The sequence below is a fragment of the Lontra canadensis genome, unplaced genomic scaffold (genome assembly GCF_010015895.1).
Source record: "Lontra canadensis isolate GAN:19392208 unplaced genomic scaffold, GSC_riverotter_1.0 scaffold149, whole genome shotgun sequence".
NCBI lineage: Eukaryota > Metazoa > Chordata > Mammalia > Carnivora > Mustelidae > Lontra > Lontra canadensis.
In genome coordinates, this window is record NW_022631143.1 from 2,158,060 (window position 1) to 2,171,903 (window position 13,844).

A 13,844-nucleotide genomic window follows, 5' to 3' on the forward strand; every position below is an offset into this window, starting at 1 on the left:
AGGGAATACCCAGTGATTAATGTTTAATATCTCTTCTGACTCCTTAATTTCTTTGTTTCTATATTTGAACAATGTTGTTTTCCTGACATTACTCCACTTTTAAAATATTAAAAGAACTTTGGTATATTCTTCTGTAATACATGGAAGGAAAAGAGATGCTGATAAATTCCTGTACTGTGACCTAAGTAAAAGAAAGCGAGGAAGAAAAATTGGAAGTGGTACAGACTAAGGGCGGAGTCTGATAAAGTAGCCAACAGTAATGACAGATGCATCTAACATTACTGAGTTGGGCAGTCTAATTTCAAAGCCGGTGCTCTTAGCCTCTGCAATGCCTGCCCCTCTGTAATGCCCTCACAAACCCAACATACCACACCACAGTGTGCCACAGAGAGAACCAGAGATGGAATGCTTACTGGGGACTAATTCATCAACATATTAGACACAGCTTAAAAATTATTTAAACATAGAATCAAGGAAATTATGTAGAATGGAATCCAGAGATACAGACAGATGAAAAATATAAATGTTTCTGTTAAAAATAGTTAGCTATCTCCCAAAGGACTTATGTCCAGAAGGAGACATGGAGAGGAGGCAAGATTCAAAATTATAAATGATAAGAATCTCCCAAAGTTACTAAAAGACACCAGTCTCCAAATACAGTAAGGCCCCACATTCCCAAGAACAAAAGAATGAAAAAAAAAAATGGGACCATCATTATGAAATGTAGAAACCAAAAGGAAAAAAATGAAGACATTAAGAGCAGCCAGAGAGAAAAGACACATTACCACAACAGGAAATGCACTCAGGCTACAGCTAGGGAGCCCAGAGGAAAAGAGAAAGGCACAGTGACAGCAAGGCCTATGGTCAGAGCCGGCTGCAAGAGTATTTTTATCCTAACATTCTTCATGCCATGTGACTGTAATATTCTTCCCATTAAGGGGCTGGTCTGCATGCTCTCCTCATGAAATTGGATGGGCTTGGGTGGGCTTCAACCAACAGAGCAAAAGGAAGGCTGTTTGACTTCTAAGGCTACATGCAGTCTCCGCTTTCATTGCTGGAATATTCACTCTTGACATCTTTAGCTGCCCTGAGGCCACCATGCTATGAGGAAACCCAAACAATCTTCCACTGAGAAACGAGATGGACAGGCCCTGAGACAATACAGAGCAGGGAGGAAAGAGGGAAGGGGAGGAACAAAATCAGGAGAAAAGAAGAGAGCCATGACTGACCAGCCTCTAGTGACTTCAAACCCTCACTGTTCCAGCTCCTACCACCATCTGATTGGAAGCCCCTGAGAAACCCTGAGCCCAAAGCACCCATCCAAATGCTTGCCCAATTCCTGACCCACAAAAACTGTGAGAAATACTAAAATGACTGGTGTTGTTTCAAAAATTGCTAAGTTTGGGCACCTGGGTTGCTCAATCAGTTAAGCCTCTGACTTTAGCTCAGGTCATGATCTCCAAGTCCTGGGATGGAGCCCTGAGTCAGGCTCCTTGCTCAGTGGGGAGTCTGCTTGTCCCTCTCCCTCTGCCTTTCTCACTGCATCTCCCCTGCCTCTTCCCCTCTCCCCCGGCTCATGCTTTCTCTCTCAAATACATAAATAAATAAAATCTTTGGGAAAAAAGAGTTGTTTAAGTTTTTCGGTGATCTGTTATACAGCAACAGATAATCGGGACACCTAAATGATAGCTGGCAGCCCTCTTTGTATCAAGTAAGAGTGACATCCATCAATCTCACAGGACAAAGCCATCCAGGGATCTCTAGCATCTAAACACATTTGACATACTTAGTAGTGTATATTTATGAAATACCAGAATCCTTCTTAGTTGTAGTTCTTAAAAAACTTTAAGCTAAGAATATTCGCTTTGCTATAATTACTGTCTAATTACTGCTATAATTACTGTCTACTATTCTTCCTGGAATTATTGTATAAAAGTAGGAAAATTACAGCAAAGCAATCTTGAGAAAGAAGAACAAAGCTGGAGGTACCACAATCCCAGATTTCCAGATATACTACAAAGCTACAGTGATGGGGCGCCTGGGTGGCTCAGTGGGTTAAAGCCTCTGCCTTCAGCTCAGGTCATGATCCTGGGGTCCTGGGATCGATCCCCGCATTGGGCTCTCTGCTTGGCAGGGAGCCTGCTTCCTCCTCTCTCTCTCTCTGCCTGCCTCTCTGCCTGTCAAATAAATAAATAAATAAATAAATAAAGCTACAGTGATAAAAACTGTATGGTTCTGGCACAAAAAGAGATATATACCTCCATGGAACAGGATAGAGAATCCACAGATAAACCCATATCTATATGATCTATTAATCTATAACAAAGGAGGCAAGAATATACAATGAAGAAAACACAGTCTCTTTAACAAATGGTGCTGGGAAAACTGGTCAGCCACATGCAAAAGAATGAAACAAGGATATAGAAAGGAATATTACTCAGCCATGAAAAACAATGATGTATTCCCACTTGCAACAACATAGATGGACCTAGAGGTTATAATGCTAAGTGAAATAGGTCAGAGTTAGACAAACACCATATGATTTCATTTACATGAGCAGTTTAAGAAACAAATGAACCAACAAAGAAAAAAATAACAGATGGACCAAAAAACTGACTCTTAAAAATAGAGAACTGGTGGTTGCCAGAGGGAAGGTGAGGGGGTGCTGAGTGGAACAGATGAAGGAGTTTAAGAGCACACTTACTGTGATGAAGACTGAGTAATGTATATAATTGTTGAATCATTATACTGTATACCTAAAACCAAATGTAATACTGATGCTAATGATACTTCAGTTAAAAAAAAAACTTAAAAAACAAGAAAAGAAAATGACAATGATACATTGAAGGTGTTGCTATACATACGCATTATAACCTTCCTATTTAGCCAAGCAAATCAAGCATGAAATTTTAAACATGAACTCACCCCCTTTCCTCCTGACTTTTGGTCAAATGGTACCATGGTGATTTGTTTGGAATCCCGTTGATATGTACAGTAGTGCTTCACCCAAGAAGTTCCAAAGTGACCTGCAAGGTAGTATTTTCCATGAAACATCTCTATGTGTCGAAAGCATACTGGAAACACACACAACCCATAACCCACAGTGCTCACCTACCCTTAAACCATTTCTCGGGGCAATATAGTCTCCACCAGCTAGACTGAAATAGGCAGAAATCTGATCCCACAGGCTGGAAATGGAACTGACTCCAAGCTTTCCCCAGGGACCAAGGAAAACTGTTTCCCACTAAATGCAGCATCCAATGGGTCTTAAAATACAAGGGAAGTAGAGGTTCCCTGGGGAAATTAATTCACTTTCCCATCATCAATCTTCACTTGAAGTTTCCTTTCTCCCCTGACAGGAGTAAGATGACTGAAGAAAGAACACAGAAAAGCTCCTCAAAGTGCCTGTCACTGTTCCCATCTGGCATGATGACTTCATGCTTCCCACACAGCCGCTCTGCAACTCTCTGCAAAGACATAGAGGGGTTCTGACCTACTGCCAAACCCCTAATCTGTACTTTAGCAGAAGTCAAGATGATCTGAAAAGCAGACAGGCAAACTCTGACACAGAGATGTAAATGGAAGTAACTATAAATACCCAAATGTAATCTAAGGAGTCTGTCCCTCGGTATTATCCCTCAGGGAAGAGGAAGAATGCCCTTCAGTCAAATCCTAACAGTCTCTGATTTTACCTGGCGGTTGGCGAATTACCTTATTTTGCATAACAAAATATTATTAGGGAAAGAAGGGATAATCAGCATTATTATCCTCCAAGGCCCTCAATCATTGCCTTAGATGCTCACAGAGATCACAACGCAGAAATGTTTTCTGGGTGTTTTTTTTTTTTAAGTAGTAATATGAGATTTAATAAAGATTTTATAGTTCGTTTTCAGGGTTTCAGTGCCCATAGCAAGAGTTGAATAGCGCTTAGGAAACTAAAAAAGTAAAAAAGCAACACACTAAGTATCTACATTGAAGCATCAAAGACAAAAATACCAACCACTCTAATTTATTTTTGTGGCTCAGAGAAAAAAATCCAAGGACAGTACAACACAAAGATTCCTCAAGTTCTGTATCTTAAACCATTTGATTAGCCAAAGAAATAAGGATAATACTGGATTTGGATTTAGCCTACTGAATAGAACAGAAATACTTAATTCCATCCTGACAACAAAAAGATGGATGGATGGATGGATGGATGGATAGGAAAGAAGAGAACGAGGAGAGGGAGGGCAGTCACCTCCTTGCAGTACACTAAATGGCAACTAATAAACATGGAGGAGGGACACAACTGAGAAATTGCCATTTTGCAACCATCACAGTAACTATCCGTTTAGGCAAGAACTGCCAGTGGATGCTAACTCTAGGTGGGGACAAAGCTTGATGAGAAAGATATAGTCTTAAAGGGTCTCCCCATAGACTGTTAATAAGCTACAAGGGAAGAATCTTGACTGTACAGTGGATAAACTAAATGATACTTTGACTGAGTGACCAAAATTAATATCACCAGTGAGGGGCAGACGGCCATTCTGTGCCACTAGATGTGGTCCCCAGAGAAGAACACAAATATTACTTATGTAGGATTTGACAAGGGATCCCTAAACTGAATCTAATCATTGGGAAACATGAGACAAACCCACATTAAAGAAAATTCTAGAAAAGAACTGGCTTATACTCTTCAAAAATGTTGATGTCATGAAGGACAAAGAAAAGCTGAAGAATTATTACAGAGTAGATCATGACAAGTAAATGCAGTACGAAATCCTATCTAGACAGAAGGAAAAGAAAATGCTTTATGAGGGCATTACTGGGACAACTGACAAAACTGGAATATGAACTGTCATTTACATTAAGTACTTTATTAATGTTAAATTTGCTAGATACAGTAACTATACTGTGGTTACATAAAAAGAATATTCTTACTTTTGGAAAATACACACTAAAGAAAAGGAGCATGGAGTATGGAATCTTCCAAAAGGATTCAGAAAAAATGGCAATGTGTGTATGTCTCTGTGACTGTTACGTGAGTACATACATACCCGGAAAAAGAAAAAGCTCTTTAATTATGGGAAAATTGTAAAAACTCATGCATCTAGATAAAGGGCATATGGCTATTCATTATACTCTTCTTGCAATTTTTTATTCAGGGTTCAAATTATTTCTAAGCAATAAGTTACCAAAATTTTCAAATAAAAAGAGCTATATCCCATTGATATGCTCTAGACTCACATGCTTGAGAGTTAAAATCTTGTTCTAATGGAAATCAAGACATTCATGTTTTAAAAGGCACGTGAAGTGTTTGAATAAAATTGGATTATTAATGTGAGTGCAGATTTTATATATGTAAGTGAATAATATTAACAAATTAAGTATTATAAGTGGACTCTGAACTATATTCAAGTTAACCTTAAACTTTTTGGGCTGGATCTTCTCATTAGGCAAAAAAGTTAACATCTTACATTGAGGCTTACAGAAAACCCAATACTACAGTACCTTCCACTTCTTACAAACCTCAACAAGCTCATCCCTGTAAGAATAAAGGGCATAAAACCCCTCAAGATATCCAATGCGTCCAACCTCAAACCCCACTACTGCCCTCATTGTCACGAGGCAACAATTTTAGGGCCAAGCAAACTTTTGAGCAATCACTAGCTAGAATAATCACTGAAATCAAGTGTTTTGTTTCATTAGTAAGCTTCTAGGAATGAAGACATTTGCCTTGCCCTGAATCAACAAAAGGACAGTAAAGAGTACGAAACCCACAAAAATCTGGGAGGAGTAACACGTCCAACTAAAAAAGGAGGAATGGAAGATTAGAAGAATTGTCCATTAAAGAAAAAAAAATTGACTTTCTTCTATCACTAGCACTCTATGAGCTAAGTCTGGAAGTGCTACCCTCATAGTGCAGCCCCATCAAAAAGCCTTTCCCCAGGCCTTGCACAGTAGTCTGTGAGTCATCACAGAGAAGTCTGGGTGAGCAGCACCTGGTGTTTCTTTCCTTGACATCTCATGGGCAGGACAATGGGTTTCTCTTCCTACCACTCAGAGTGAGTTTGTGTTTCTACTCATAAAATTTAAGTGTTGAAATGACAGCAACTGAATAAAGCGGGGAGAGGGCCTAAGTCATGACTGTTTGGTCCCTGCTGAAACAAGCCTTGAATGGAACAAATTCACTCCATAGTAAGTCCACCCAAGGATATGACTGCTAACAGACGATAAGGTCAAGCATGCAAGGCCCTTCCAGAGCCTCTATGCCAAGAGTGTGATAGATAAAGCCATGCTAAGGGTGCAGACATGTCAAGTGTGACACTACAGAGAAAAAACACCACCATAGAGTCTCAGTGAATTCCAGGTTCCCGAGGGAATTTCCAGTTACAAAGAAAATAGAACCCATCATGAGGAGGTAGACAAGACCTTTGGATAACTTTCCCTTAAAAAACTCAACTATCGACTACTCTCATTCACCCAAATCTATATTTATAGAAGCTATGCTCTAGGTTAGGCACTACTAACTATACCCTCTATCTCCTGGGTAAAAGGCATGCGTGTCCCCCGAACTACTGTTTGCCACCAACACTCACGTTTCTCCTGAACGTACAGGTACCCTTCCATGGTGTAGGGACTGATGGTCTTGTGCTCAAGGGGGTTCTCCTTCATCTTTTTCATCAGTGATTCCACTTCCGACCTGGTGCCTTCAAAGCGATTTCTTGTCTAGGATGAAAGGCATTTTATTTAAATCAAAGAAAGGAAACCTTGTTCCCATCTCTAACAATTCACAACATCAACCTATGGAAACCTAAAACCAGGTAAGGAACATTCAACCACCTCGGAATTGGGCAAATATTCACTTTCAAGACGTACTTTTTGACCTTAAAGTCCTGTACCAGAATGACTCTCAAACTGTCAAGACCATCAAAGTCACCTGGAGAATGTGGAGAAAATACAAATGTCCAGGCTTCGCCCCCCCCTAAGGATTAATTTATTACCTCTGGACCTAGAAATGTGTATTTTAAAGACCCTGATTCAGATAGTTCATAGAATGGTCCCCAAGGCCCTGCTTCACTATGTGGCTGGCTTTCAAAACAGAGGGACTTATTTCTCCAACTGATGGTTCTTGCTGATGGTTCATAGGTGGTTCCTTCCTCAAAAAGGGAGCTTCCTCACTCAAGGTAACTCCTTTCCCCCAGTGCAACCTGCACACCATGACTAATCAAGGCTAGGGGCAAAAGGGGAAGGGGCCCAAAGTCTGGTACCCTTGCTTCTACTGAGGCCACTGTGAAGGTCCATATCAGCTCCAGGACACCCCAGAGCATTGACTGAGGCCTCACAGCTAAACTTCTCCTGCAGGGGTCTGCTGCCCTCTCTCACACAGGTGATTTTGCTGACGTTACTCCCCTGTAAACCTGCTACATGTAAACCTCCACTTCCGAGTCTACCTTCTGAGGAAGCTGGCCTAAGGGGAAGCCGTGCTTTGTGAAACCTTGTCCTCAGCAACTTCCTGTTTTCCGAAACAACACAGAGAACCATGGCAGGGCAAGCTTCAGGCTTCTAAACCCATGCAATACAACTCACAAGGAAACACTTGGGTTTCTTTTCTACACAGCATCATCTAGAGACAAAGACAACATGCAGACTAATATTGCCAGCCACACAGTGAAGCAGGGGCTTGAAATCAGTAACTGCTAACCAAAGGACCCTTAGTACAATTCTGAGTACCAAAAGGTCCCGCTGGTTAAAATTTGGGGAAGAAGACCGAGTAAAAGGCTCTGACTTGGATTTCTTGTGAGCAGTATTGAAAGTTGAACAAGATCATATTCTTTGAGTGGAGGCCAGCATGTATGCCCCACCCCCAACCCCTGAACACCCTCCAAGGTCTCTTGTGGCCAAGTAGCTAGATGCACAGAAGGGAGGCCGGACCTTGCACTGCCAAAGGAAATCCTGACTCTGGTGCTACAGATTTAAAACAAAAATATCAGCAGGACTTCCGAGAACATAAATAGTGCTTAGAAATAATGGAAAAGAGGATGATGCTCTAACCTGAGGCCACCAAGCACCCTACAAATACCTGCCCCCAGCTGCCCTTTGAACCCAAGCGAGACCCATCGTCCTCATCTGTGTTCCAATCCAAATAAGTGACCTCTATGCAATCAGACCCATACTTTGTGTTCTTTCCTTTCCTCAACCAGGGAAAGGAAGCTTATCCCTTTGCCCACTCACATTCTGTATGCTAATGGTCAATTCAGTCTTGAAGTCGCTGAAATCCTTGGCCAGCTCATAACCATGGTGATAGAAAGTGAAGAGTCCTTGCAAGAATGCCAGGAGCTGTAATGAAAGAAGAAGGGCAGAGTCTACATTAGCATGCTGAACAGGTATTATGCAGCTTTAACCTGAATTTCGAACCTTGATCTGAAAAGCTAGAATACGGTAATAAAAATGGCTATCATCTATGGAGTTTCCTTGTATGCCAGGCACTGTAACATATGTCTGCTCTCACTAAATGCTCCTAACAGCCTAGCATGTAAGTACTACTGTTGTCGCCATTTCCATATTGAGAAAGCAAGTTCAGAGAGGTTAAGTAACTTGTTCCAAAAGACAAAGTAAGCAGCAACCAGGATTTGAAACCAGGTCTCCTCACCATCAGCATCCAAGCTCTTAATCGGAGCCTCAGTACCTTCAAAGAAAATCATTTCTTCAGAAATTGAAGACCAGTTTCCTTCAAGTCCAACTCAGTCTCCATCAAATACATCTGTAGTATTAGGTTACCATACAGAAAAGTGTAGTTGTATTGACAGCCAACAGAGAGAGGAGAAGAGGAAGATGGTATGTCCTGAGTTCGCAGTATATAACAGGCAAAGCTAAATCAAAGAAAATCACCCGGCTCAGACTTCAGCTCAGACATGCTTCTGGGCTGTCCCTATACTATCCACAATAAACACTAGGGATGCTATTATTAAAATATTCCCAGTTCCCACATCTTCAGTTATGACAGTTTCCCTAAATTATCATCGCCTCGAGCTAAAAGGTACTAAATCCATTCACTTTGTAGTCTTGTATTCAGTGAAAAGTGAAAACATCTTTTCAGCCCGATTCTCACAACACACCTTCACCCTCTGAAAACTATGAATGTTCCCTCCCTGCGCCCTGCCAGTCTTCACTTCTCCAGGCTCAACCAATGTTCTTACCTTATTTCCTCCCAGAACCTACACACAAAGCTACTATTGTTAGGTTTTCCTGGCCCCTTTCCAAGTTCTAGGCCTCCTGCCTCAGTTCCAAATCTCAACCTGGAAAAAGGATTGTAATAAAAGCCTCAACAAGGTTTTAGACAAACCAGAACTTTACCTTGTCACAAGTTCTGTTGTACTGCACTTGGGGACTCCATCCCTGTTCTAACTCAAACTTTTCAACTCACATTCTCTGAGTAGTCTGCTCTGACCTCCCTGATCTGCCTCTAACACATCTTACATCAAGATGCAGCTGCCTTGATTTATATGGTATTTAATTTTCCAGTTCCTAAAACGAACATACTAGTAATTAAACATAGCCTCACTTTATTTTTCACCTAACTCTCCTCTTCTGGGAGGTAGTCCTAACAATGATGGCAAGGGAAACTCAGCCCACCCCTGTTCATCTCCCACCTGGCTTGTGGCAGGAGTGGGAAGCACTAAAGTAGGTGCTAATCTACCTGAGTTAAGAGCAAAGAATGGTTGTTGGATTGAGCCACATGCCTAGCCCAGTTGATCAAAGAGCTCTGTACTGTGAAGTAAGGCAAAACCCTGCTTTTAAATAATATGATAACCTACTGCTACTGTCTCCAGGGCAACTATCCCTTTAGATCCTTATGGGAGGTCAGAAAGCAGGCTTTACTGGGTCAAAGATATCTGGCTCAAAAAATATCTTGTGACATATACAGATCACTTATATAAATCAATGAATGAGTGGTAAACCACATAGAATCACCAAAGACTAATAATAAATTCTTTTCTTGAAAGATGTTGGAAGCTATTGAACTTCCACTATATAAAATACTTTTTTTTGAAAGGAAAGCTTCAGCTTTCCTTTCCTTGATGGCTCCATAATAGAGAAGAAGAGACACTTACGCCAAACCTAGTGTCAGCGTTCACAGTGAAAACTATTGTTTCTTATCTTTTCCTTCCCTCCACCCCTCACCCTCCATTTTCGAATGCTGTGCCCATCACTTTTCCAAGGCACTGAATCATCCACTCCTACAGAATAATACAGAAGATAAGCAACTAATTCTAAAGTCATTTCTCCTGTTAACTCTGATTTATCTTTCACTTAAAGTCAACAGAGCCTCTCTTAGCCAAGGTAATTAAATATCTTCCAATAGCTCCCTAGGACACCACCTGGGCGCGCACACAAGTACTCCAAGGCAGAGAGTTCCTAGTATTTATTTTGGTTTTCACTTCCTTTGCTATCATGCTTGATTGTCCGCTTCTCTATGGGAAATGATTCCATAGATATTGTTATCTTTGGCCCACTTCCCTTCTCCCCTGGCAGCATCTCTCTTCCCCGGGTCCACCTCCTGACATCCCCTTCCCACACATTGCATGAATCTATTACCCAGTGGGAAATGAAAGTCCACTCCGCAGAGGGCTGGGCGAGGCCCACAGAAAGACCCCAGAGATGGGATCGTCTATCTGCCTCAAAGAAATGCTTGTACTCAAACACAAAGAGGATAAGCTTATTGTAGCCTCACCTTGGTTGGCAGATAAGTCAGCACAGCCATATAGGCTCCTCCCTGAATAGTCAGAGACACGGAATCATAGCACAACAAAGCAAATACCAAAGAAAGACCTGCCCCACCTCCTTTTGCCTTCAAGGACCCCCTTCCTTATTCTCTTCAGAAAATAACTAAAAAATATCTATTCTTATTTCCTAGCAGACAACATAGCTCAATATATATTTTTTTTCTTTTTTTTTTTTTTTTAAGTGAGCAAAAATGTAAGTGCTCCATTTGGTGACAATTGTACCATTCTGGACTATCTGATAAATTTAGATTGTTTCCATTCATAGAATAAAGCTACTGTTATAGGCTGAATAGTGTTCCCCCAACGCTGACAAAAAAAAATTATGTTAAAGTCCTAACCCCAGTAACAGAATGTGACTTTATTTGAAAATAGAGACTTTATGGAGATACTCAAGCTAAAAATCAGGCCCACAGGTCCTGATCTAAAATGACCAGTGGCCTCATAAAAAGGGGATATTTGGACAGAGAAGCAGAGAGATGACAGCCACATGAGGACTGGGAGAGCAGTGTACCTATTAAGCAAGGAATGCCAAATACTGCCAGCAAACCACCAGAAGCTACAAGGAAGAAATGACAACCTCCCTACAGCTTTCGGAGGGAGCATGGCCCTGCTGACACCTTGATCTTGGACTTCTAGCCTTTAAACTATGAGAGGCAGTAAGTTTTTATTCCGAGAACCCAGTTGGTGGTACTTGGTTATGGTAGCCTTCCAAATATAACCACCAACAATGACTCATTTCCATGACAAAGAGAAGGGCAGATAGTAGAGTGATGAAAAGCTGCAAGGGGCCAGCCATGTAATAATGTCCTGTAACTCCTCTTTTCCAGGAGAACACTAATGCGACCTACTACTGCACTGGGTGGTCGTGAAGACAGAGATCACCTATGCAATAGCCTTAGCACAGAAGTGCCGACAGGAGCTGTTCAGAAGATGGATATACTTAGATGGATATGTTATAAGATACACTGTGGTGGCAGTGTCCAGCCCGGCCTGAGGAAGCGGGGAACCCAAGATAGGATGCAACAAATCAAAGGAAAAAATGAAGACCTACAATGGGGTAGAAGTAGTGAGAAAGGACAGGAAGGCAAAGCACCAAAAAATATTCTCAAGGTACAACTCAGAGAATGCAATATCTGATGAATGTGGGGAATGAGTTCTCCGTAGCACTCCATAACCTTCAATTATGAAAACTCAGGGAACAGATGGAACGTGGCTTCACCTTCAAGAAATCAGGATGTCATTATCTGCAATCCAAAATCTCCAGAACATTTAGTACCTCAACAAGAAAATAAAGGCTTCCAGAGCACACACACAAAAATATGGTTTAGGTCCCAGAAGTCTGAATTTTTCTTCCCTGGAACACTAAAATTTTGTTTCTTTTTTCTGAAGGTCAGTAACATCCTGGTACTTGAAGTTACTTTCTAAGAAACAAATGAACATAGTCAGTAAGCATGGAGGTTCCTTGAATGGCTGGAAGATTCCCTTGATTGCAACCACCTCAAAATATAAATACCCACACCAAGTGCCCCAGCAATTCATTTCAATAAATTTTTTGCTGGTTTTCTTTCCACATGTAAGCAATCAAATACTGTTTCAGAGAGACTAAGAGCCAGATCATTCCACTTCTGCCAGGTACCAGACATCACCTTAAAGAACAAATGTGCTTCCATTTCCTCATCTGAAAACAGACATGGAACAGCAATCATTTACCCTCAGAGACAGTGTAAGGACTGGATGACATTATGAAGGTGAAGGGATCATTAGCATATAACACAGTTACAACTCATCATCAACTGTTATTTCAGGGTCTTCTGCATCATCTCAGCCAGGGGCTCAAACTTAAAAGTGGCACAGAATCACCTTAGAGGGCTTACTGAAAGAGAGATGACTGGGCCCCACTCCCTAATTTTTGGGTCTGGGTTAGAACCTGAGAGTCTGCATTCCTCATACTTTGACAACCACAGATCTAATCAGCAGTGTTCTGGATCAATCCTCCTGCTATCCACAGCTCCCGAAGCACTGACTGGCCCATGAGGTGGTGGGTTAAGCCATGTTTGCTTCTATAAAAAGTGAAGGTTAAACATGTGAGTTCTACATGTAGCCTTCTCAACCAACTCATTTAACTGTGGGCAAGATCCTATCACTTTCCTTTCATTCCAACCAAAAATTTTTTTCATTAGCTTTCCAGGTGCCTCACTGCATGGCCTGGGACACAACCATAAATCATAACAGTTTTCCACTCTTGAAATCCCTCTGCCACTTCTCCACATGATCCCTCCTGACCCAATTGGCACTGAGCTGCTTGCTCCCTTGGCTACCTCTCTACTGCCTTCATCATACTTCCCTAATGAGGCTTTGAACTCCTCAGAAACAGCAGTGGGATCTTCAGCAATTTTTCTGGCAGTGAATAAATGCTTTCAGATTTACCAAGAATTTTTATATTATCACAGGTAGGCCCTGTTAATATTGCCACTTGACTTGTTTGCTCATCTGAGCAGACCCTGGTTGACTGGGTGCTAGTTAGCAACTATATACTAACTGGGTGCTAAGTAGGTTGATTCCCTCTATTCTAAGCATCATACATGCATAAACTAAGTTATTCTTCCTAACATCTTTATATTCTTTTTCCTTTATTTATTTATTTATTTATTTATTTTTACCATTAACATGTAATATATTGTTTGTTTCAGGGGTACAGGTCTATGAATCATCAGTCTTACACAATTCACAGTGCTCATTTACCACATACCCTCCCCAATGTCCTTCACCCAGCCACCCTATTCCTACCTCCCCCTCCCCTCCAGCAGCCCTCAGTTTGTTTCCTGAGATTAAGAGTCTCTTATGATTTGTCTTCCCCTCACCTTGTTTCATTTTTCCCTCCCCTCCTCCCATGACCCCCCTGCCCTGCCTCTTAAATTCCTCATATCAAAGAGATCATATGATAACTGTTTCTCTGATTGACTTATTTTGCTTAGCATAATACCCTCTAGTTCCATCCATTGTTGCAAATGGCAAGATGGGGGGGGTGGTGGCTGCATAGTATTCCATTGTATATATATACCATATCTTCTTTAT

The 13,844-nt window shown here is 41.3% G+C and overlaps 1 protein-coding gene across 4 annotated transcripts in view; it reads right to left on the reverse strand.

Moving 5' to 3' along the window:
• The window catches only part of ARHGAP26 (Rho GTPase activating protein 26), a 443,583-nt gene that overhangs the window by 300,326 nt on the left and 129,413 nt on the right, over positions 1-13,844 (reverse strand). For all 4 annotated transcript variants that reach the window (XM_032844264.1, XM_032844266.1, XM_032844265.1 and 1 more), the window contains exons 7-9: positions 8,218-8,322; positions 6,582-6,711; positions 2,926-3,026 (exon numbers count right to left, since the gene is read on the reverse strand). In XM_032844264.1, coding sequence (XP_032700155.1) covers positions 2,926-3,026; positions 6,582-6,711; positions 8,218-8,322 — 336 coding nt within the window. The remainder of the gene's footprint in view (positions 1-2,925; positions 3,027-6,581; positions 6,712-8,217; positions 8,323-13,844) is intronic.